Genomic DNA, 27503 nt, shown 5'->3' with positions numbered 1-27503 from the left:
AACTTTCAAGTGCCACTATAAGGATTTTTTTTTTTTTATTTCTTCTGAGTGGGATAATTAATTTTTTTAAATTTATTTATTTTTCTTTAGAGCTTGGATGTCAATTTCAGTTGTCATTGCCATGTTTTTATACTTTGGCATTTAATCCAATGTTGCTTTAAATGCTGATTTTTAAAGAAAATGAATATGTTCTTAATCCTGAGTATCTGTTGTTATTTTGTGAATTCTTATCTTTATAACTTCATTGTAACTTAAGGTACAAAACACTTAAGTTGTCTACTGGTAGTGTACATGAGGTAAGGATTAGGGCTACAAAACTAATAGTATACCTAGAAGGGTAATTGCAGTATACTTCAAAACTAAAAAGTGGACTAGATGTATATAACCAGTAACTAATAGTATATTTTCAATATGCTATAAAGTATACTTTAGTAAACTAAAATGTGGACTAGAAGTGTGTAACGAGTAAACCAATAGTATATTTCCAGTATGCTATAAAGTATATTTTAGTAAACTAAAACATAGACTAGAAGTATCAAACAAGTAAACTCATTGTATATTTCCAGTACACTATGAAGTATGCTTCTGTAAACTAAAGAGTGGATTACAAGTATAGAACTAGTAAACTATTAGTATATAAGTTTACTTGTGGTATACTTGCAGTACAAAATGAAAAATACTAGTTGTATACTCAGAGTTTACTTCTATTAGACTTAAAGTATATTTTTTTATAAACTAAAAGTGGGCCAATTTAGTCCCACGAAGTATTAAATTAGTTTACGTACAAGTATACTGTAAGTACATTGATATCAGTATACTTGGTACACAAAAGTATACTTAAGGAAATATACTTTAACTTTACTTAAGTATACTTAATAAAATGAACTTCAAGTATACTTCTTTTTGATAAGGGTGATGGGATACTGATCTCAGAGCTCTGATTATTAGATAACATCTGATACTGATCCAGTACTGACATCCTCACAGTAATAAGTGAGTCAACACTCTGCCAGTTCCAGTGTCGAAGTTATAAGAAATGTTCCCATGCTTGAAGACAATTTGTGTCCTGTGAATTATGTAATATTAGTCAACCTAACATACAACATATGGCCAAGATTTTGTGGACACCTGACCATCACGCTCATATCTTTCTCAAACTGTTGCCACAAAGTTGGAAGCAAACAATTGTCTATGAGGTCTTTATATGCTGTAGAATTATAATTTCCCTTCACTGGATCTAAGAGGCCCAAACGTGTTCCAGCATGACAACGCTTGTGCACAAAGTTTAGCTCCATGAACACACGGTGTGCCAAAGTTGGTGCAAAAGAACTCGAGTGTTCTGCACACAGCCCTCAACCCCAACTGGAACACTGACTGCACCCCAGACCTCATCATCAAACATCAATACCTGACCTCACTAATGGATGAATGATCAAATCCCCACAGCCATTCTCCAAAATCTAGCAGAGAGCCTTCCCAGAAGAGTGGAGGTTATTATAACAGTAAAAGGAACTAAATCTGGAATGAGATGTTCAGCAAGTACTTATGGCTGTGATCATCAGGTGGCCACAATCGTAATAGTGTGGCGGGATCTAAATGGATCTAAATGGAAAATATGTATCATTTGATCCAATACCAGCTTATCATTTTAGACCAGTATCATCTCAGTTAGCAGTACTCAGTCTTGAACTGGTATATCCTTTATTCATGTAACACATTTTAATCAAATGACATGATGTTAACAAGTTCGAGTCAGTCAATTTCAACAATCCATTGTAAGACTTGCTTGAAAAATTGCTGCTTGGAATCTGCAAGAAAAAAACATGAAAAGAAACTGCTCGGCCTGCTCTAGTGTGACGTAACTTATTTCTTTATGTTTTTATTTCGCTCAGTGGTTCCAGGTTCCAAAGTAGCATCCAGGTCAAACTGAGAAAAAGTGAACCTGTTGTGTTCAGTTATCCAAGTTAGAGTTTAAGGAAAAACAAAAGAAAAAACTCTTTGGCTTCAAAAAAGAGAGAAAATATTATTAAATTTAGTTTAAATAATACTGAGTGGGTCTGTGGAATTTATCTTACTTTTAGCCTACAGGCCGAGAAATAATATATACAGCATTTGTTGCCTCAGCCAGTGCTTTTTCTGGGCATCTCCAAACAACAAGCCTCCGAACGTTCATATCTGTACTTAACTCTTTAGGTGTAAACCATTTGATAGAAGTCAAAAGATACCAAGAAATCATTCAGAGTCAAGAAGTCTGACCATTCGGACCATGAATGTAATTTTCTTTGGCTTTCTCTGAGTCGTGTGTGTGTGTGTGTGTGTTTATATACTACTGAGGACCAAATGTCTCCACAAGGAGAGTAAAATCTGACAGTTTCAACCTTGTGGGGACATTCAGATGGTCCCAACAAGGAAACTGCTGTTGTGTTTTTTAAAACAAAAATTGAACAAACAAACAAGCCAAGAAGTTTCCTTTTCATTACTGAGGTTAAGGTTAGGTTTAAGTGCAGGCACAGCATTAATTAACTGCAATAATAATCACGTCAATGGAAGGTCCTCACAAGCAGGGCCGGATTAACATGGCCAGGGGCCCCTAGGCTACAAGTTGCTGTAGGCCCCCCCCCGGCCACCACCATCTTATCCCATCTACTTGTAAAGAACTGTCTATTTTCTACATTTTAAAAGTTTTTTTTTAATTATTAAACTTATTAAACATTATATAATTATATTATATAATTATATATATATTAACATTATATAAACATTATTAAACGCTAGTGTCATGATGACTTGCACTTGCCAGTTGGGTTTCATTAGGTTTAAAAAACCCTGTTAGTTTTGGTATATTGCTCAATAGAGCTTTGTCACGTTGGGCTTTTTGCCATTGCACCTTGCGCTTTTGAGCACCGCTCTCGTATTTTCTGTCACACATGTTCACTGTTCAACTGTGGAGTGACGTCGTGCGTGACGTCTAACGTTTATATATGGAAGGCGGATTTGCCTCACCCAATCAGCGTCCGTTTATTTAAATATTCATTTTGAGCCAATGAATATGAAGGTTTTTTTTTTTCTTTTGACCAATTGGGGGCCCCCCTGCAAGGCGGGGGGCGGGGGGGCCCCTAGGCTGAAGCCATATGAAGCCTGTGCGGTGATCCGGGCGTGCTCACAAGGATAGTGAGACAAATGTGTGTGTGTGTGTGCACACGTGCATGTTTTTATATACTACTGAGGACCAAATGTCTCCACAAGGAGAGTAAATTCTGACAATTTTGACCTTGTGGGGACATTCAGATGGTCCCCACAAGGAAATTGCTGTTGTGTTTTTTTTTTAAACAAAAATTAAATGAATGAATGAATGAGCCAAAAGTTTTCCTTTTCATTACTGAGGTTAAAGCATATACGCAGAACCATGGCCTCACTTTCATTTTAATGCCTTGAGACCTCAAGAATGGCACAGGAATAGTTTTAAGCGCTAACAATAAATCTAATAGTCATTTTTACGATGAAAGCGATTCATATAGGTAGCGGTCTGAGTGAATGACCTTGACATCTGTAACGTAAGATTAGGGTTAGGTTTAAGTGCAAGCACAGCATTAATTAACTGCAATAATAAGCATGTCAATGGAAGGTCCTCACAAGGATAGTGAGACAAACGTGTGTGTGTGTGTGTGTGTGTGTGTGCACGCGCGCTGGAAAGCTGTTACATACTCTAGTGGGTCTGTTATTCAAATCAGTGAACACACATGAGTAGGTGTATAAATCTCAGACTAATGAACTGCAGGTATCAGTACAATTGTGTGTGTGTGTGTGTGTGTGTGCGCGCACGCGCGTTTGAAAGGTGTTGTGCTACTATTGACTGTGTTGCCATAATTACCAGTGTGTATTTGCTTATTTTGTTTATAATTTTGATGTTACGATAGTATGTGGTAGTTCCAGTGCATGCTATGAGATAAAATGTGTGTGTGTGTGTGTGTGTGTGTGAGAGAGAGAGAGAGTGAGATTCCTGCATGTAGGTGGCACAGCAGCTGTCAGCCGGATGGGCAATTAATGTCCTCTAGTGATCACATGTGGTGGCAGATTCAGAAATTTTGGTTTGTGTGTCTTGCCCTCTCAGCTGCAGCGAGTGCACTCCACCTCCTGCCTGCCTCCGAGGACATGGTCTTAAAATCAGACCCATGCTCTCAGGCACACTTCCTCCTCTCTCAGTCCCACATCTCAAATAGAACTCTGTTCCTGCACCATGAGCGCCGTACGCTTCATTATAATCCAGGGCAAAACTATTCCTGTGCCATTTTTGAGGTCTCAAGGCATTTATAAATGAAAGTGAGGCCATGGCACTGCGTATATGCTTTAAAGAAGGGGAATATAATAAGTGATACGTGCAAAAAGTCCTACCTGTTCCTGTATACCTGTGCTTCAGTATTACTCCGATAGCATAGAATGACAGTATTCCTGTAATACACAGTATTTACAGTCCAGTGTCTTGAATAGATGAGCATTACCTAAATATGTGTCTTTGGTTGAAAATGAATAATGACTGTTTCCTGATCCATTCAGACTCCTAGCAGCATATAACCAAACAAAAGCTCTAACAAAATTAAAGATATTTAGCTTTCACTGGTATGACTTACAAGGGGGTGCATCTAAAGCACAGGGCTTTTCTTATTCAATACTACACTGTTCCTCCAATAGTATATTATTCCTCACATAGTATAGTATGTTATTATACATACAGGACACTTTTTCGATGGAATAAAAATGTGTTCTATTCCCTTCTAGCATGTATTCATTCATCTGAAGAACAAACTTCTTTTGCCTGCTAAAAACTTTCCTCTTACTCCTTCCACTGATCTTTGTTGTAAATTTCTTGAATTTTTCCAAAATAAAATTAACCCTATATACAAGCAGATCAAATCCACTTCCATCACTCCCTCTAATGTCCCCTTTTCCTGTCCACCACCAGCTGGATCTTTCTCTGCTTTCTCATTAGTTGATGAGCAGTATGTCTTTGGCTTGGGCTACATCCACACGACGACGGCAACGAGATTTTTTTTTTAAATATCGTGTCCACATGGGCAACGGATCAGTAAAATATCAGGTACATATGGCAACGCAACGCTTGCTGAAAACGATGTAATACACATGCCACACCTCTACGTGCGCTTTAAGACGGTCCCATTGGAGACACCAGAACAATAGAAGAAGTACACGCATGCGCATAAACCCCTTCTTCTGTAGCATCAGCCACATAAAGTTTTGATTATTAATCAGTAGCGTAAAACGAAAGACGCGGAAAGAGGAATGAATGGGGGTAGATGGAAGCTGGTGCGCCAACATTCTGATATCCTCCAGAATTCTTTAATGGTTCGGAATAAATTGAATGCTACAGGTTGATGGATTACTTTGTTCTTCTACGCCCTTTTTGAGGAATGTATTGTCGGACTTAAACCAACATCTGAAGAGGTGAGATCGCTCCTTTTTATTCCCTATTTTTGCTGGCGGGATTGTTTTTGTTTTTGGAAAGCAGTGAAAATATTTTGTAAGCGCGTTTCATGAACCAAGTTATAGGATTTGTTGACAACTCGCATCGAGTTTGTTACACTTCTACCCGCCGTGAAGCACTGACAGTCATGTGGTTGTGACGTCATCGTAAACAAATCCGTTCTACTCATCCAGACGACTTCACAACGGTGCCGTTGCCAGATTTTTCCACTCTGGAACCCGTTCTCAAAAGATTTCGTTTTGGGGCACCCAAAATGCCAGTGCCGTGTGGACGCCAGGCCGAAACGATAAATAATTTTATCAGATTCACCTGAATCCGTTGCCGTGTGGACAGGGCCTTAGTATCTAAATCCAGGCCTACCACCTGTCTCCTCAACCCTATGCCCACCTCTTTGGTCAAGATTTGCCTGCCAGTTCTCTGTCCCCTGCTGGTTAAGATAATAAACTCATCCCTTTCAACTGGATTAGTCCCTCAGGCTCTCAAAACAGCAGCTATCACTCCTGTCTTGAAAAAACCTGGAGCAGCTATTGATGATTTTAAAAATTATCGCCCCATTTCCAATCTTCCCTTCATTGCAAAAGTCCTAGAGCGTATTGTTGCCAATCAGCTCCAAGAGCATTTAACCCAATATAATCTCTGGGAGACGTTTCAGTCTGGGTTTAGGGCCATGCACAGCACCGAGACTGCCCTGGTCAAGGTTGTCAATGATTTGCTGTTAGCTGCTGACACTGGCCATGTCAGTATACTTGTTCTCCTCGACCTTACAGCAGCTTTTGACACTGTATGTCACAATCTTTTATTGAGCCACTTAGAAACTCTGCTTGGCATCACTGGTTCTTCTTTAGCCTGGTTCAAATCTTATCTTACCATGAGAGAACAGTTTGTGTCAATTGGAGACTTTAGATCCCCTAAATCACCCCTCCTTCATGGTGTCCCTCAAGGCTCTGTCCTGGGACCCTTATTATTTATAATATACATCCTTCCTCTTGGCCACATAATACAGCATTATGGGCTTAACTTTCAATGTTATGCAGATGACACTCAAATTTACATTCAAACCAAACCCTCTTACCCACTCCCTCCTTCCAATCTTGTCAACTGTCTAAATGCAGTTAACAACTGGATGGTGCAGAACTTTCTTAAATTAAATCAAGACAAAACAGAAGCCATCCTCATTTCCACCCCTTCTATCTTGAAAAAACTGGAGCACTCACAGCTACTGTATCTATTCCTGGTTATTTCACCTTCACTACTGTTGAAGTAAGAAATCTGGGTGTTATTCTGGACTCTACTCTCTCTTTTGACTCACACATTAAAAGTATTACTAAAACAGCTTTTTTTCCACCTGAAAAGTCTCTCCAAACTCTGTCCCTCTTTAACTTCATCTGCAGCTGAAACGCTTATACATGCTTTTGTCACCTCAAGACTGGACTACTGCAATGCCCTGCTCGATGGCATCCCAGCCAAGCGACTAAATAGGCTGCAATATGTCCAAAACTCAGCTGCTAGGGTACTCACTCACACCAGGCCCTGGGATCATATCACTCCTATTCTATACAACCTGCATTGGCTCCCAGTTAAATACCGCATCCAGTACAAAATTATCTTACTTGTCTACAAATCCCTACATAACCTGGCTCCTCCCTATTTATCAAATCTCCTAACTCCATATCAGTTACCTCTAAATCTTCGCTCCACAGATGTCCACCTATTAGCAGTCCTGGCTCTGCTCTATGGGTGACAGGGCTTTCAGTGTAAATGGCCCTAAGCTGTGGAATGCCCTGCCACTAGCGTTGCGCCAATGCTCAACACTGTACTCTTTCAAAAAACAGCCAAAAACACATCTCTTTAGCTTGGCCTTTTCTCTTTGATTTTTAATAACATTATTATTATTATTGATTTCTTATTATTTTATTATTGTTGTTATTCTACAACCCTGATTCCAAAAAAGTTGGGACAAAGTACAAATTGTAAATAAAAACGGAATGCAATGATGTGGAAGTTTCAAAATTCCATATTTTATTCAGAATAGAATATAGATGACATATCAAATGTTTAAACTGAGAAAATTTATAATTTAAAGAGAAAAATTAGGTGCTTTTACATTTCATGACAACAACACATCTCAAAAAAGTTGGGACAAGGCCATGTTTACCACTGTGAGACATCCCCTTTTCTCTTTACAACAGTCTGTAAACGTCTGGGGACTGAGGAGACAAGTTGCTCAAGTTTAGGGATAGGAATGTTAACCCATTCTTGTCTAATGTAGGATTCTAGTTGCTCAACTGTCTTAGGTCTTTTTTGTCGTATCTTCCGTTTTATGATGCGCCAAATGTTTTCTATGGGTGAAAGATCTGGACTGCAGGCTGGCCAGTTCAGTACCCGGACCCTTCTTCTACGCAGCCATGATGCTGTAATTGATGCAGTATGTGGTTTGGCATTGTCATGTTGGAAAATGCAAGGTCTTCCCTGAAAGAGACGTCGTCTGGATGGGAGCATATGTTGCTCTAGAACCTGGATATACCTTTCAGCATTGATGGTGTCTTTCCAGATGTGTAAGCTGCCCATGCCACACGCACTAATGCAACCCCATACCATCAGAGATGCAGGCTTCTGAACTGAGCGCTGATGACAACTTGGGTCGTCCTTCTGCTCTTTAGTCCGAATGACACGGCGTCCCTGATTTCCATAAAGAACTTCAAATTTTGATTCATCTGACCACAGAACAGTTTTCCACTTTGCCACAGTCCATTTTAAATGAGCCTTGGCCCAGAGAAGACGTCTGCGCTTCTGGATCATGTTTAGATACGGCTTCTTCTTTGAACTATAGAGTTTTAGCTGGCAACGGCGGATGGCACGGTGAATTGTGTTCACAGATAATGTTCTCTGGAAATATTCCTGAGCCCATTTTGTGATTTCCAATACAGAAGCATGCCTGTATGTGATGCAGTGCCGTCTAAGGGCCCGAAGATCACGGGCACCCAGTATGGTTTTCCGGCCTTGACCCTTACGCACAGAGATTCTTCCAGATTCTCTGAATCTTTTGATGATATTATGCACTGTAGATGATGATATGTTCAAACTCTTTGCAATTTTACACTGTCGAACTCCTTTCTGATATCCCTCCACTATTTGTCAGCGCAGAATTGGGGGATTGGTGATCCTCTTCCCATCTTTACTTCTGAGAGCCGCTGCCACTCCAAGATGCTCTTTTTATACCCAGTCATGTTAATGACCTATTGCCAATTGACCTAATGAGTTGCAATTTGGTCCTCCAGCTGTTCCTTTTTTGTACCTTTAACTTTTCCAGCCTCTTATTGCCCCTGTCCCAACTTTTATGAGATGTGTTGCTGTCATGAAATTTCAAATGAGCCAATATTTGGCATGAAATTTCAAAATGTCTCACTTTCGACATTTGATATGTTGTCTATGTTCTATTGTGAATACAATATCAGTTTTTGAGATTTGTAAATTATTGCATTCCGTTTTTATTTACAATTTGTACTTTGTCCCAACTTTTTTGGAATCGGGGTTGTATTGTTTTGCTTTTTATTGTTTGTTTTTTTACTGTTCAGTGTCCTTGGGTACCTTGAAAGGCGCTTATAAATAAAATGTATTATTATTATTTGGTTTGACAGCATGCAATATTGTTAGCATATCGCTTATCCTACATGTATTACATCACTCTACCCAATGGAGAATGAGTGTTGAATATCCATCCATCCATCCTGTGCAGGGTCACAGGCAAGCTGGAGCCTATCCCAGCTGACTATGGGCGATAGGCGGGGTACACCCTGGACAAGTCACCAGGTCATTACAGGGCTAGCGTTGAATATGGTTTACAATATTGCATGGTAGTCAAGACAACATGACGTCACACGTCGGAGATGTAAAACTTCCGCACTAGCGAGCGACTGTGACAATTTGTAAACAAACATGGCCGCCAAGTTTGCTTCGTTAAATATGGAAGATTTTGAGAGATTTTTGAAAGAAAAAGATGCGTCGAGGGTGACATGGTGGTGTCGTGGTTAACACTGCCGCCTCACAGCAAGAAGGTTCTGAGCTCGAGCCCAGCAGTCGACGGGGGCCTTTCTGTGTGGAGTTTGCATGTTCTCCCCATGTCTGCGTGGGTTTCCTCCGGGTGCTCCGGTTTCCTCCACAGTCCAAAGACATGCAGGTTAGGTTAAGTGGTGACTCTAAATTGACCGTAGGTGTGAATGTGAGTGTGAATGGTTGTTTGTCTCTGTGTGTCAGCCCTGCGATGATCTGGTGACTTGTCCAGGGTGTACCCCACCTCTCGATAGGCTCCAGCTTGCTCCTGACCCTGCACAGGACAAGCAGCTATAGATAATGGATGGATGGATGGATGGATGGATGGATGTTTCTCAAAATCCAGTGAATTTGGATAGAATAAAATAGTTATTCCATGCAATCTCATCGTACATGGCTTATAGCCAACTTGGTGCTACGTGACTCATCGGCTGTCAGCTCATGTACGACTTGATTTTGTGGAATAACTGTGAAATATGATATACCATGACTGGCTCACAACATATCCATTTTTTTTTGACATCATGAGATACAGGGTCTTGCAAAAGTATTCAACCCCATTGGTGTTTGTCCTGTTTTCTCGCATTACAAGCTGGAATTAAAATAGATTTTTGGAGGGTTAGAACCATTTGATTTACACAACATGCCTACCAGAACAATAATATAAACAATATAACAAACAATAATTAAAATGAAAAAAAACCCCAGAAATTTGGAGTGTGCATAGGTATTCACCTCCTTTCATATGAAACCCCTAAATAAGAGCTGGTCCAACCAATTCACTTCATAAGTCACATAATTAGTCGATTAAGATCCACCTGTGTGCAATCAAAGTGTCACATGATCAGTCACATGATGTCTGTATAAATCAACCTGTTCTGGAAGGACCCTGACTCTGCTACACTACTAAACAAGCAACGTGAAAACCAAGGAGCCTCCAAACAGGTCAGAGACAAAGCTGTGGAGAAGTATAGATCAGGGTTGGGTCATAAAAAATATCCCAAACTTTGAATATCCCACAGAGCACCATTAAATCCATTATAGCAAAATGGAAAGAATATGGCACCACTACAAATTTGAAAAGAGAAGGCCGCCCACCAAAACTCACAGACCAGGCAAGGAGGGCATTAATCAGAGATACAACAAAGACACCAAAGATAACACTGAAGGAGCTGCAAAGATCCACAGTGGAGATGGGAGTATCTGTCCATAGGAACACTTTAAGCCGTACACTCCACAGAGCGGGGCCTTATGGAAGAGTGGCCAGAAAAAAAAAACCAAGAAAACATATTTGGAGTTTGCCCAACAGCATGTAGCAGACTCCCCAAACACATGGAAGAAGATTCTCTGGTCAGATGAGACGAAAATTGAACTTTTTGGCCATCATGGGAAATGCCATGTGTGGCGCAAACCCAACACTTCCCATCACCCTGAGAACACCATCCCTACAGTGAAGCATGGTGGTGGCAGCATTATGCTGTGGGGATATTTTTCATCTGCAGGGACAGGAAAGCTGGTCAGGACTGAAGGAAAGATGGATGGCACTAAATACAGGGCAATTCTGGAGGAAAACCTGTTTCATTCAGCCAGAGGTTTGAGACTGGGATTAAGGTTCACATTCCAGCAGGACAATGACCCTAAACATACTGCTAAAGCTACACTGGAGTGGTTTAAAGGGAAACATTTAAATATCTTGGAATGGCCTAGTCAAAGCCCAGACCTCAATCCAATTGAGAATCTGTGGCATAACTTGAAGATTGCTGTACACCAACGCAACCCATCTAACTTGAAGGAGTTGGAGCAGTTTTGCCTTGAGGAATGGGCAAAAATCCCAGTGGCTAGATGTGCTAAGCTAATAGAGACATACCCCAAGAGACTTGCAGCTGTAATTACAGCAAAGTATTGCCTTTGGGGGGTTGAATGACTATGCACACTCCAGATTTCTGTTTTTTCATCTTAATTATTGTTTGTGTCACAATAAAAAAACAATTTGCACCTTTAAAGCGGTAGGCATGTTGTGTGAATCAAATGGTGCTAAAACCCCAAAAATCCATTTTAATTCCAGCTTGTAATATGACAACAGGACAAACACCAAGGGGGATGAATACTTTTGCAAGACACTGTACATTCCTTAAACAATGATGGAACTATTTTACGTCACATGAGCCGTCCTTGGCCAATCCCTGCACAGGAATTTTTTGATGAGGGATATAATATCCTATTCATCATATAGTATACTACAATATCGCATACTATAGCAGCATACTGTCTATACATTACTACAGTGTTGCTCCTATAGCAACATACTGTGTTTTGTCTATAGTGTACTACAGTAGTTTTCCTACAGTATTGCTGGGTTTCAGTCACGTGACTTTTCTTAGCGGTTTTACCGGAAGTGAAATAGCCGGTGGTCTAAACGGCTGCCGTAGTGCAAACAACTAGCGATAACTTATCAGAGTACGCTTGTAATCTAGAAGACACTGCTCGCTTTAGATCTATTCAGAAGATTGCTATGTGGAATGGAATCGACCCCTACAGTCTGGGAAGGAAGGGTTTGTCATATGATCTCGAAAACTACCCTTCAGTCAAGTTCCCCGACATCTCGAACTATCTGGTGTTGCAGACGTCCTTCTACACCGCAAAACAGATGAAAGCGTGGAAGAGTATGGAGGATTACAACTTTTTTTTTGTATGTGGCTGGGTAAAGGACCTTGCTATGAAGTCGCTGCCGAATGAATCCCGTATTGTTTTTGCCCGTGTAAATATGATTATTATTTTTTAAGCTTTTCATTCGTATCTTTACAACTAAGTGCTGCAAGTTGAAGTGTAAACAAACAACAGTTCGCTTGATTCTCCCTTGTGTTGGCTCTTATCTCTCAGGTAAATCATTCACAAAGATCATCAGAAACCCCTTTAAAGACCTGGATCTTAGTTAAACAAGACGGAGAAGTGATCACGGAGCATTGTAACTGTATGGCTGGGTAAGAATTTTGTCGTGACCTTCATGCATATGGACTTTGTGAGGAGTAAACAAAGAAACAGCTGGGGACTTTAGCGCTTTGTGACTAAAAAAAGTACCGTAAAATAACGACACATAGCAAGAAAAGTACTTGGAAAACACTAAGGCCGTAGCTGAGAGGGAAATACAAACCTTTCACCAAGTGATCACTGCAAACTCGAGCGTGCTTCGACTCGGCTCCCTTCGATTTCAGTGAGAGGTTCAAAAGCCACCTTTCTCCACGTCTTTTTGTGAAACCCTTTTTTATTAGTTCACGGTGAACCCTGAAGAAACTTTTATCAGTTTTACGGTTTGATTGATTCGAACAACCTAAAACAATGCACGTGAGGCATTTTTCATGCAAGCAATGCACCTTCTCCATACAAACGCTTTGTCAACTGAGCTTTGGTAGACCACCAGTGAAAGTTTTGAATAACTAATGAGGAGGATGTGACGTCACATGAAACCCAGCAATACTGTTCCTCCTATCGCAACATTTCAGCATGTTATATCTGATTCCTGCTGCAGGATATTATTCCTCCTCCTGTTGTCTATAGCAAATACACTCGAACCACGTTTCTGAGTTACTGCTCGTCATGTGCCTTTACAGAGTGGAGACATCACCTTGAACTTGGTAGAATAGGAAGGGTGTTTTTTCTCTGCCGCGGACAGACTTATACTCTTACTACACTCTGTAATATTCTAGAACTAATTAATGCTCATTGCTTCTTCAGTGTTTCATTATTTATTTCCAAAAGAAATGCCTTAATCAAAGGGACATCTTTCATCCCTTTTTCATTTTCCATCTAAACATTAATACGATCAGTCAGAGCAAATTGGAAAGTCTTAAATATACTGTATATTAAGTTTCAGGCTAGGGCTTGGTTATTATACATTACTGACAATTTCTTAATTATCATTAATGAATACATGCAGTGCATATCGTGAGTGTTTAACTGTCCCCCCCCCCCCCCAACTGTTAGCAATCAGTTAGCCTCTGCATAATACTGTTTGTACTTTATACTGTTTGTAAGACATAAAGGTTTTGTGCTTGCTGAAATGGTCTGAGAATAAAACGCTCAGAGCATGGCCCATGATAAGTGAAATCAATAAACGATGTGGTTTCATAGGAAGCGTGGTTCAAAGAAACACACTTTAATTGGAATGGATGGCAAAGGAAAGCATGGTATAAGTGCAAATGTGGTTGAATGAGGTACAGAGGTTAATAGCCAGTACTGCTTAAAGTGCCATTCCACCATTGGATGTATTCTTTGGCATAAAATACAATATATTTTGACAACATATATAAATGGTATCACTAGATAGAGAAATCTTTTAGCTTCAAAATGATATATCAAACATAATTTTTTGACAACGACAAGTATATTAATTTTGCGACCAAAGTCACCTACCCTTTTAATTTCCACGCGTGATGTCATCGGCAGGTTCCCCTTCTTGTGTACCACGTGACGTGTGACGTGGCACATATTATCAGCAATGGCGGATAGAACGCGATAAAAATAATACCAATAAATCTAGCTAATACCAATAAATCTAGCTAACTGAAAGATTAACTCAAAATTTTTCGCAATTTTTTTGGCCCCCATATACGAGGAGAAATGACTCTCTCACTTTGGGGGTTTCCTGGTCTAAAAATAGACCGACACATGGTACACAAGAAGGGGAACCTGCCGATGACATCACGTTTCACTACCGCGCGGAAATTAAAAGGGTAGGTGACTTTGGTCGCAAAATTAATATACTTGTCGTTGTCAAAAAATTATGTTTGATATATCATTTTGAAGCTAAAAGATTTCTCTGTCTAGTCATCTCATCTCATCTCATCTCATCATCTCTAGCCGCTTTATCCTTCTACAGGGTCGCAGGCAAGCTGGAGCCTATCCCAGCTGACTACGGGCGAAAGGCGGGGTACACCCTGGACAAGTCGCCAGGTCATCACAGGGCTGACGCATAGACACAGACAACCATTCACACTCACACCTATGGTCAATTTAGAGTCACCAGTTAACCTAACCTGCATGTCTTTGGACTGTGGGGGAAACCGGAGCACCCGGAGGAAACCCACGCAGACACGGGGAGAACATGCAAACTCCACACAGAAAGGCCCTCGCCAGCCCCGGGGCTCGAACCCAGGACCTTCTTGCTGTGAGGCGACAGCGCTAACCACTACACCACCATGCCGCCCCTGTCTAGTCATGTTGTCATAAAATATATTGTATTTTATGCCAAAGAATACATCCAATGGTGGAATGGCACTTTAAGGAAAGAAGAAAGCACAACTTTTATTCATCACAAACTTGTGAAATTTCCTCTCTGCATTTAACCCATCTGAAGCAGTGAACACACACACATACCCAGAGCAGTGGGCAGCCATGTTAACAGCACCCGGGGAGCAGTTGGGAATTAGGTGCCTCGCTCAAGGGCACCTCAGCCCAAAGCCATCCCATATTAACCTAACCGCATGTCTTTGGATTGTGGGGGAAACCGGAGCACCCGGAGAAAACCCATGCGGACACGGGGAGAACATGCAAACTCCACACAAAAAGGCCCTTGCTGGCCGCTGGATTTGAACCCAGAACCTTCTTGCTGTGAGGCGACCGTGCTAACCACTACACCACCGTGCCACCCAAAGAGGTGTAGTGGAGGTGTACTCCAAGGAGGTGTACTCCAGTCCATGAAGTACAGCATGCTGGGATGGAATAATGTAGAATGCATCCAAAAGTGTGGTATGCAAACCAACTACAACTTTTTCTGTGTAACAGCAGATGGTGACATGATCCTCACCAGTCACTGGTGGAAAGCAAGAATCAAAAGCACATGCTTCTGCATATTCATGAGGCCAGCTCCAGGGGGTGGGCGCACTTAATGAGCTAACTGAATATTCAGACGACTCGGGGTGATGAAACAGTATTGTGGCACTCTGCAGAGCACCCTCTTAACACAGATTATAATAATGATCATGGAGAGCATGGCAACGCATTTGTGCACAGAACACACACACATTTCTCCAGACACATGTTGAGCATACACAGCTTTCCCCAAAGCCTCATTAAAGCTTTCGACAGATCTGATACGGCTGAAGCGAAGAGCAAAATTTCCCTAAAAGCTTAAGAGCACTTGTGAGAAGTATTTCACACTGAAAGTGCAGCTTAAATTAGCCACACAATCACATGAATAGAGACCATCAGGGACAGCACTGTTTTCGGAAATGTTCAACATTGCTCAGAGTGTGAAGGCGATATCGACATGATAATTTTGAATAATGATGCAAGGCCACAACTCCAGCAGATGGGCTTCGTTGGATATGCAAGACAACCAGCTTAAAGGAGAACTGACGTCATTTTAAAAACTTGCTGTATTTCTTAATTAACGTGTTCTTCAATTACGTTTTTGGTTTTAGTAACCTTATATCATGACTTGTATTGGCAACTAATTGCAATTAAATATTATACTTATCGGCCTACAGGCCTTTCAATTACATGAAACCTGCGACGGATAACGTCGTAGGCACCCAAATTAACAAGGCGCCCAAATTAAGGGCAAGCACCCAAAATATGCTACCAAAAGTAAAAAAAACCAAAATGTTGATTAAATAAACTTGGCTGCATAAAACCTAATGTCTTGACTTCTTTAAAAATACCGAAATTAGCGAGAATTAGGATGTATTTCTCGTAATTGATGTGAAATCCGCACCATTCCCATGTTGTTCCGGGTTCATCAAACTAGCCGTAAGCCTCACACAGAGCACGAATTCTCCAACGGCGATCGGCACGCCATGATTTCGTGGAGGAGCGAGACTCACGTACCAATGACCAGAGCGGGATTTCCACATTAGGCAAACCTTTCTTCTTCTTTTATATTGTTTTATGGTGGTTGGCAAACAGCTTTTAGGTGCATTACTGCCACCTTCTGGACTGGAGTGTGAACCAGAATGTTTACTACCCTATTGTGCTAAATTCTCCTAATAATTCCTGTATCATTTAAAAACCTAAAAATAGCCCTACATCCCACATTATCTGACCTCAACTGCGATATCTCTCTGATACCTAGCGTCATAGGATTTAAATCAGGTAAAAGACTGAATAAAAGAGAGCTATTCAGGACACGACTGTGTGTATTTAAAGTGCTGATGACACATTTTTGACATCTTTGGCGATGTTTTATAACATAAAAAGTAATTCCCGATGATCCATATATTAATTCACGAAGGCGCCTATTTTACAAGTTATGATAAAAAACGCGGCTATTTGGGCAAATTTGACGGGGCTGCAGCACCCAGGAGACGAAAGAGGAGGAGGAGCTATATGACGTCAGCGAAAGAACCTTCCTCCTAACTTACCAGTTTGTTGTTGATGCGACAGGTGTTCAGTTTGTCATAATTAGTATTATTATTATACATTATATATATATATATATATATATATATATATATATATATATATATATATATATATATATATATTAGTTTTGTGTTGCCGGCTTTTGCTCCAAAACCCACAAGGATGGGGTAAGTTTATTCAAGTTTCCCAGAGATCCCGAGCTGCATGCGAAGTGGGTGAAGCAAGTCAGGCGCACTCGTGACAAGTGGGAGCCCTCACCAACATCCGTCCTGTGCTCTGAACACTTCGATTTGGATTGTTTTGACACCCTTCCCAGCTTAAAAGAATATCTTGGGTGTTCAGTTCAGCACAAACGTGTGTTACTACCATCAGCAGTGCCTACACAGTGTTGCCAGACTGGGAGGTTTCCCGCCCAGTTGAGCGGTTTCAAGTGCATTTTGGTGGGATTTGAACATATTTTGGGCTGGAAAACGTCAGCAGTATCTGTTGCCAGATACTGCTGACGTTTTCCAGCCCAAAATATGTTCAAAACCCACCAAAATGCACTTGAAACCGCCCAACTGGGCGGGATTCCTCCCAATCTGGCAACACTGCCAGTATTCTGGAGGGGGTCTACTAGTAGCTATGCCGGATCCAAAGACAGTCCTCCTGTCAGAACATGTGTTGTGAAACGACATAAGATAAAGGTACGTAGAGCTATAGATTCTACATGATAATCATAAATGTAATCATAAAGTCGGCGTGATATCAGTCATGTATTTGCTTGTGAAAGCTTGCGGCTTTCATGTAACTGCCGCCTAGCAACGAGAGGCAAAGGGTAAAGAGGGTAGGCTATCATAGATTCTATTTGGAAGAGATCAACACAATTCTAGACTCCCAGAAGAGGAAGAGCTAGCACTAGAGAGTTCACTGGCATTTTCATGCGCCATTTCCATTGAGTAGAACCAGAGTAGAACAGCCAGTGAACCGCAGCGTGTTCTTCCACTGACGTCACAACATGGCCGCGAGCCACGGACCCAGTTTTCTTGCGCTGTGCAATTAAAAGTTGGATATTCGCGTAACAACAGCTTCTTTTCACGTAATTATAACAGAAATCTAACATGTTTGCCATGTTGTATAGTTTATTTAAGAAATTGCATAGAGTCATGTTCGTTTCATCAGCACTTTAAGATACCACTTGCATCTTAAATCCACACAGTTGTGTAAGTGTGGGTGGAATCAGTGACTTGGAGCTTGGTCCTCTTGTTGATGATAGTCTTAGACACTGGCCTTTCATTTAAACTAAAATCTTTTACCTGACTACATGCTGTGAATTGCGCTGCCGATTCTTGTGATGTGACTGAAAAACCTTTTGCGTCACGGGTCTGCTACAGGTTCGTCTCTTTGATGGCAACAGTGCAGAACTTGCTTTTTCATTCCCAGGCCCCTTTCCTCCAGGCTCTCCTCAGGCCCCAACACATCTTTTAAATACTAACTAACTAACTAACTGTATTCCAATTATTTTTGTCATGTACATGTACATCAAGAGCAATTAATGCTGTAGACATTTTGCAATAAAAGTAAAAATAACATTCATAGATTTCTTTATTTATTCATAACTTTGTAGCTAAAAAAGCAGCAGCAGGTTTAAACACAGAGCGCTGGGAAAACAGCACTTTGCATGTGCAGAAAAGCCCAAATTACCCTGTATCACGACGGAAAAAGCCCAAATTCAGAAATACAGGGTGTAGCCCAAATTATGTAATTGAAAGGCCTGGCCTATTCGGTTTTTAGCCATGTTGAATTTAATTCGTTTGGTCCACGGCAGGCGTCGCTTATCCGCGCGATCTTCACGAGACTTGTGCGAGACTTCGAAACGTGAAGTGTCAGCCAGGTGTCAATGCTGCCATTTTGAAAACTGTTTTCCAAACGAAATGTTGCACAAAAACGAGTTTAAATGACGATTACTGCCTACTTTTTTCAAAATTTCCTGATTGCTATCAAAACAAATAAAACTTCCGGCTTGAGTACGTCAGCATTCGAAAGAGGGCGCGTGCGTCTTTTGACAACATTGGCAGATGTTGATGACTTTGATTTCCGCTGTACGTTTTACTTCCGTCCTACGATGTCTCGCACAGGTCTCAGCGAATCACGTTTACGGCCATTGCTTTGACATATGGACTGATATATTACACAGCATATTTCAAACACTCATAACTTGCTATAGCAGCGACAAAATAGCGATCAAAAATGCATTCCGATATCTAATTAAATGACAAACAGAATTTTGATGATAAAAACATTTGCCTTCGGTTCTCCTTTAATTTATTTTCATTTAATTCTTGGAGTTTTCTGTTTCGTTCTCAAAACAGGGATGTTGAAAAGTATTGACAATTCATATATTCTTAAAACAAAACAAAACAAACCCTTCCAAATATTTTTTATGGATAATATTCAGTGTGAATAATTACAGCCTAGTGGAGAGAGAGAGAGAGAGAGAGAGAGGTCTGCTTCAATTTAATTGCACTTAGTGAACAGTGTTTTATTAGACTTGCCTTCAAGCTACAGAAAACAACAACACTGCTTCTGGTTTCACCCTCTAACTATGACTCAGCAAGCCATCTGTATAATAGAGTACATCACAGAATGTCCAACAATCGCAGATTTGATTTGGTTATGATTATTTTTTCCGCTCTATGCCAATAACAGAGGTTGCATATGACCACGCTGACACACATACACATGTTCCACTGCACTGTTTTAAATTAATTAGATTACAGGAAACAGAAATGTGTTTTGCTTTGTTTAAAGCCTCGTGGAGACACCAATCCAGCACCAGTCCAAAGCCAACAGACTCAAACAAGTGCTTTTGATTCCAGCAAAGTCTGTAATAAGTTTCCTGAATGATGATGTACTGGACTTAAATGGATTTTATGGGAGATAAGACAGTCGTGTTAGACAGCACTCTGTACCACCAATAAAACACCAACTGAGAGAATATCTTTTGGAAGGACAGTGTTCATCCCTCCAGTATAGTTCCAGAGAAGCTGATCTGGCAGTCCATGATGACCCAACACCTTAACAATACACTTCATATTGACTCTTCCGCTACTTCATCACTAGTCTGTGTAGGCCCCATCCCACAATACCCATAACTATAACTACAACTATAATGATAACTCGGTCCCCTGCAGTTTATGTACTTGGTGGTCACACCAGACCGATAACGATACCTATAGCCCAGGCCTGGGTTTATCCATATTGGTGAGATTGCTTCTGGAGCGATTTTTCCACACTGTAAAAAAAAATAGTTGAGAATACTTGAAATTTCGAGGCAACCGTCTGCATTAAGAATTTTATGTTTTGCCAACGATGTGCCCATGATAATCCAAACTATGATAAAACTGTTATCTTTATTAAGAATTCTTAATTAAGTCAATTTTCAATTCCTCATTCTGCCAACATAGATTTCTCTTTTTGCTGAACAGTGGCATTCACAGTAGTGCAAAAAGGCAATTGAGGTTATCACAATTTTTTTTTTTTGGGGGGGGGCTTTTTTCACCTCTATTTGGATAGGACAGCGTAGAGACAGGAAATGAGCAGGGGAGAGACAGACAGGGAGGGATCGGGAAATGACCTCGGGTCGGAACCAAACCCAGGTCCCCGGATTTATGGTATGGCACCTTATCCACTTGAGCCACGGCGCCCCCGAGGTTATCACAATTTATCATTAAACTATACATGCCTTTTTTCATTGTTCTACACAATTACAAAACTTCAATATTGAAATAAAGTTTTTAAAACCTATGTCGTGGGTGTGGCTCAGGTGGATAAGGCGCCATACCATAAATCCAGGGACCCGGGTTCGATTCCGACCCGAGGTCATTTCCCGATCCCTCCCCGTCCCTCTCTCCTGCTCATTTCCTGTCTCTACACTGTCCTATCCAAATAAAGGTGAAAAAAGTCTGATTGCCTTTTTGTACTACTGTGAATGCCACTGTTCAGCAAAAAGAGAAATCTATGTTGGCAGAATGAGGAATTGAAAATTGACTTAATTAAGAATTCTTAATAAAGATAACAGTTTTATCATAGTTTGGATTATCATGGGGACATCATTGGCAAAACATAAAATTCTTAATGCAGACTGTTGCCTTGAAATTTCAAGTATTCTCAACTATTCTTTTTTTACAGTGCAGGCCTGGACCTGATCCGATAAAACATCTGACCAATCAGGTAATTGTTTACATGTGATATTGTCTGAGCATGCACTATTTTTCCCAGGCATCTTTATACATCCTTGTTGTATCATGAAGTCATGGAATACGGTTTCACGGAAAATAAAAAAATATAATACAAAGTGCGGATCTTTTATTCACGGATATGGGATTTTCCGTGAAATATCAATAGTAAAGGAATAAAGCCAACATACCGGTATAAATGCAGGTAAGAGATTCAGCAGTCCAAACATTTAATTGTCATCTGTATGAAATTGGTAACTGATCTGTAATATACTGAAATATCCGTGACCAGTCCGTAAATTATTAGCATCCGTGATGCATCCGTATTAAAATCCGTAGCCACTCCGTATTTTGTATCCTTTTTTATGATATTTCTGTAATCCATAGTCTGTGACCTATCTGTATTATATCAACCACTGGAGTGTGTACATGGGTTGTTTTGAAATCCAAGCTGTACAGTACGACCCGGAATAACGTGCTACTACTTGGAAAAAACGTCCGTGACTATTCCTAAGTTGCATCCATTTATTTCTCTGAGTGTCAGGACCAAGCGATATTATAGTCGGGATTATAGTTGTGGTGTGACTGCGCCAGACTGGAACTAAATTCAGGCAGAGGTATCGTCATAGTTGTAGTTACAAGTATAGTTATAGTTATTGGTGTTGTAGGACCAGGCCCTATGTTTCATGCCTGAACTTGGTTTTGCCACTTGCTGTGGCCCTTTTATTACCTCTGCCAACTTTGCTGGAGGAGGTTATGTTTTTGCCACTGTTTGTTTGCTTGTTCCCAACGTAACTCAAAAAGCAGTGAACACATTTTGATGAAATTTTGAGGAAAGGTGGGCCATGGGCCAAGGAACAATTGGTTACATTCTGGTGCAAATCTGGATGTGTATGTGGCTCTAGGGTTTTTTTTTTTTTTTTTTGCCTGTTCCCAACGTAACTCAAAAAGTAGTGAACGGATTTGGATGAAATTTGGTGTCCAGCTTTGGTATTATCCTAGATTCAAGTGATTTGATTTTGATGTGGATAATATGTGGCTTGGCGGAGATACACACTCTACCGAGTGTCCTTCTAGTTTATAGTGCAAAGACTTTCAATGGAATGTTGCAATCAGTTCTTCCTTTCAAAAATGGCTGTTTAGAATTGGCATTTGAAGTGAATGCTTTTCATTACTTCAGTTCATAAGAACATTCCATATGGCTGCTGTAGGCATTCCCTCTCAAAAGTGCCCTGTAACGTGTGGGTGAATGAGGCAGGGTGCAAGTGCAGGCACCCGGCATGTATTTTATTGTCACTAATTCACCGATCATAGGCAAGCAAAAACAAACACGGATAAACCATAATCATAAACAGCAACACAGATGCAGAGCTAAACCTGGAATATAACCTTGGAAAGTAAGAAAGGCTCAGAAATGCACTCTAACACTGAAATAGACTTCACCAAGATACTCAGACACAACAGGGAATAAACAGAAGAACAAATCAAGAACTAACACAAAACAAATGGACACGATCAGATAATAAATCAAAGACAGGACAGGGGTGATGACAGGATTAGAACACAAACCAAAACAAGCACACGCACATGGCATGTGTCACTATGGGAACCCATGACACAAAGGGGGAATCTGGTAAAATGGGCCACACCACCAGTGTTGCCACAGATCAACAGAAGCAAAAGTGCCATCATACCAGGTTCTAGTGCAACCCTCTTATTTTCTCACCTCCAATCAACATGGTGCAAATGGAGAAGATCTTCTCGGAGTCTGTGTTAGCTGAAACGTTGCCGAAGCCCACGCTGGTCAGACTGCTTAGAGCGAAGTAGAGCGATGTCACATAGGAGCTCCGCACTGACGGGCCACCACCCAGAACTGAGCCGACATCATCCACTGGCCTTGCTCCGGTCCCGTTCCACTGGCTGGAGTTTGCGGCAGAGTCCTGCCCCACTATATCACTGCTGGAGGAGTTCCACTGGCTCACATTTCCACTCAGACCTTCTTGGATGTTGGGTCGCAGTGAATCTGGAAGAAGGGACGTGAGGGGAGAGAGGAAGTATGGCGTGTCCAGACGTTTGGCCAACTCGTGCAGCCAGCCTGAGGGAAAAAGAAAGAAGTTACATGAGAACAAGGTAGAATAATCATGATGATGCTTCACGTAAGAGTAGTGCTACGTGAAACTTACAGAAGTCTTCATGACTAATGACATCAACCGAAACATTTAAAAAGTCCTATTTTGTCAGGAATCAATGGTTATTACAAGTTGATATAACACCAAACTCAAGTAAAACACTTTTTTTGTTGATATAAGGTTGTGTTATGACAACTGACTCTGTAGTTCAATAATGTACTGCTGAAGATACAGCATATCAGATCATAACATCAGAGAAAATACACACACATAATGAGATGCTATTGTCACAGGGTTTCGTAAAAATTATAAAATTTAATTTACTTTACTTTTAGTACTTTGACCACGAGCTGGCCTAGTGGTTAGCATGTCTGCCTCTCGACCAGGAGATCATAAGTTCTACTTGCGGTCGGGCCATACCAAAGACCATCATAAAAATGGTACCTACCGCTGTCTGGGTCGGCAAGTTGGCCTAGTAGTTTGCGTGTCTGCCTCTCGATCAGGCGATCCTAAGTTCTACTCGCGGTCAGGTCATACCAAAGACCATCATAAAAACGGTACCTACTCCTATCTGGCAAGGCACGCTGCAATACAGATGTGAGTGGGGAAGTCAAACTCTCACGGTTACCAGAGGATTAGCCCCTCAGTGTAACCCTAGCTGTATAGGCGAGAGCCCGAGGGCTATCGAAATGGAGATCGCCACTGCACCCATGCGTTTTGTTAGTATTGGGACAGAAGACTGCCTGGGAAGACCAGATTCTGGCATGAGAGAGACTTTGACTTGACTGCCGTCTGGCAAGGCACGCTGCAATACAAATGTGAGTGGGGAGTCAAACTCTCATGGTTACTAGAGGACAGCCGCCCCACTGTAACCCAAGCGATTAGAGCGGCACGGTGGTGTAGTGGTTAGTACGGTCACCTCACAGCAAGAAGGTTCCGGGTTCGAACCCAGCGGCCGGAGGGGGCCTTTCTGTGTGGAGTTTGCATGTTCTCCTCGTGTCTGCGTGGGTTTCCTCCGGGTGCTCCGGTTTCCCCCACAGTCCAAAGACATGCAGTTAGGTTGACGTGCGGCGGCCTTGGGCTGAGGTGCCCTTGAACAAGGTACCTAACCCCTGACTGCTCCCCGGGCGCTGTGTGTGGCTGCCCACTGCTCTGGGTGTGTATGCATGTGTTCACTGCTTCAGATGGGTTAAATGCAGAGGATGAATTTCACTGTGCTTGAAGTGTGTATGTGACAAATAAAGGTTTCTTATATAATAGACAAGAGGCTGAGGGCTATAGAAACGGAGATTGGTGCCGCCCAATGCACTTTAAGGGCCTGGTTAGTACTGGGATGGGAGACTGCCTGGGAAGGCCAGATTCTGGCACAGGAGGGACTTTGACTTTAGCACTTTACTCAGGGCCAACAAGTACTGTATGTATAAGTTTGTTATTGCAGTGTCATGAAAGTGCTTATAAGTATTCATCTGAATTTTTGGGCGTTTTACATAATAGCCAGAGAAAATGCACATGACTCTATAAAAAGTCACTTGTGATGCCATTCTAAACTAATAATAGCCTGTAAAGTGTCATAACACAACCTAATGTCAACAAAAATCGGTCAGTTGTATTAGTTGTGATGTCAGGGCAGCATCAAACTCAACACAAACATTTTTGTATAACAGCTGATCCGTGTTTATAACAAGATTTTATCAGTGTTTATGTAGATTTATGTCAGATTATCAGAAGGGCTAATGGTAATTTCATGAATGTCTCCATTACATAAAGTGTCACAAAAAACATCTTGTAGTTTTGGCATTGAGTTCTCATGCATAGGAAAAAAATGCTCATTTATTTAATTTAATCACTACAGTGAACCTGCATAAATGTGTATTTTTATCAGGGTATCTCTTCGTCGTCCTGAACCACCGAAGCCTGTGAAGGACCACTGACACTTTCGAATGCGGTTATACAAGAAATTGGCAATAATGTGCATTCTGCCAGTGGATAAGACAGTTTGTTACTTAGAGCGACCTGTGTTAGTTGACTCTAAACGTCAAATTATTCACCTATGACTTCAAAGACTGCATCGTTTTAGTTTGCTACTAAGGAGCAGCACTTCTGAATACTAGGACTTACTCTAGACTTGTGTTTAGCTGCAGCTGGCATTGGTCGTCGCACCAGAGGTGGACAGTAACGAAGTACATTTACTTGAGTACTGTACTTAAGTACACTTTTTGAGTATCTGTACTTTACTTGAGTATTAAATTTTTTGGAAACTTATGACAACTTCACTACATTTGAAAGACAAATATCGTCCTTTTCACTCCACTACATTTCTATCAAGGTCCTAGTTACTATGAAGCAGCTTTGAAAGTGGATGTTTTTTTCTTTTCTTTTCTAAAACGTGTTTGTTTTTTTCGCCGGTGACCCTGAGACAGCCTATCAGTAATCACTAGGGTCACGTCACGTCCATAGACTGGATAAAATCAAGTTCAATGATTTCTCTGCAGCATTATTTAACACGATCAGATGATGGCAGAACAGAAGGAGACGGTTTTTCTGGAGAATGCACGCACTCATGGCCGTACCTAGAACCCATGTTTCAGTTTTCTGAAAGGATTAAAGATGCGTTTCATTTTAAATGTTTGGTTTGTTTGCCGAAAACAGAGCACACCACCGCCTACAAAAACTTGCCGTCCAATCTGCGGAAGCATATTGAGGGATGTAAATGTTTTATTCCAAGAGAAAGCTTGCAATGAAGTTGTCTGTGCTTTTAGAGCTAGCGATAACATTGCAATAGCTATGCAGTCTGGTTAGTCAAATGACTTTCTATGGATTTGCCCGCCAAGTTGCCATTGCATTGTCCATGGCTAACGTTTACACATAGCTAGTTCACGTGGACACTGTTAGCATGTAAAAACGGAGTTATGCTAACATGAATAACATTAACTTTTCTGAAGTCCTTTCAGAAATATATTTTAGCATAATCTTGCCAAATAAACAGAATGTAGAAATCTTTATTTTCTAGTAACGTTCGCTACCCAATATGATTTTGAGTTTGAAAAGAGTTTGGTAGCATGTCAGGTGGCGCTTCACTGACTAGCTAGCTTAACGTTAAACCACCATGATGCACAGCATGCGTTCATTTTGTAAATTCACATTTCTGTCTTTGGTAACGGCATTAGGTTTTGTAAGCGTTGTGGCAATAATACAACAATGCGTTGACAGAAAATGTACAACCCCGATTCCAAAAAAGTTGGGACAAAGTACAAATTGTAAATAAAAATGGAATGCAACGATGTGGAAATTTCAAAATTCCATATTTTATTCAGAATAGAACATAGATGACATATCAAATGTTTAAACTGAGAAAATGTATCATTTAAAGAGAAAAATTAGGTGATTTTAAATTTCATGACAACAACACATCTCAAAAAAGTTGGGACAAGGCCATGTTTACCACTGTGAGACATCCCCTTTTCTCTTTACAACAGTCTGTAAACGTCTGGGGACTGAGGAGACAAGTTGCTCAAGTTTAGGGATAGGAATGTTAACCCATTCTTGTCTAATGTAGGATTCTAGTTGCTCAACTGTCTTAGGTCTTTTTTGTCGTATCTTCCGTTTTATGATGCGCCAAATGTTTTCTATGGGTGAAAGATCTGGACTGCAGGCTGGCCAGTTCAGTACCCGGACCCTTCTTCTACGCAGCCATGATGCTGTAATTGATGCAGTATGTGGTTTGGCATTGTCATGTTGGAAAATGCAAGGTCTTCCCTGAAAGAGACGTCGTCTGGATGGGAGCATATGTTGCTCTAGAACCTGGATATACCTTTCAGCATTGATGGTGTCTTTCTAGATGTGTAAGCTGCCCATGCCACATGCACTAATGCAACCCCATACCATCAGAGATGCAGGCTTCTGAACTAAGCGCTGATAACAACTTGGGTCGTCCTTCTGCTCTTTAGTCCGAATGACACGGCGTCCCTGATTTCCATAAAGAACTTCAAATTTTGATTCGTCTGACCACAGAACAGTTTTCCACTTTGCCACAGTCCATTTTAAATGAGCCTTGGCTCAGAGAAGACATCTGCGCTTCTGGATCATGTTTAGATACGGCTTCTTCTTTGAACTATAGAGTTTTAGCTGGCAACGGTGGATGGCACGGTGAATTGTGTTCACAGATAATGTTCTCTGGAAATATTCCTGAGCCCATTTTGTGATTTCCAATACAGAAGCATGCCTGTATGTGATGCAGTGCCGTCTAAG

General features: G+C 41.0%; 1 protein-coding gene across 1 annotated transcript in view; it reads right to left on the bottom strand.

Annotated features, from left to right (window-relative positions):
* kcnh3 (potassium voltage-gated channel, subfamily H (eag-related), member 3) overlaps positions 1 to 27503 on the bottom strand; it is a 492909-nt gene that overhangs the window by 92365 nt on the left and 373041 nt on the right. Inside the window, exon 8 of the mRNA XM_060929349.1 lies at positions 22853 to 23221. Within this exon, the coding sequence (XP_060785332.1) occupies positions 22853 to 23221 (369 nt within the window). The remainder of the gene's footprint in view (positions 1 to 22852; positions 23222 to 27503) is intronic.

Source organism: Neoarius graeffei, chromosome 9 (assembly GCF_027579695.1).
Source record: "Neoarius graeffei isolate fNeoGra1 chromosome 9, fNeoGra1.pri, whole genome shotgun sequence".
Taxonomy (NCBI): Eukaryota; Metazoa; Chordata; class Actinopteri; order Siluriformes; family Ariidae; genus Neoarius; species Neoarius graeffei.
This window is presented reverse-complemented; position numbering and strand designations above follow the sequence as displayed.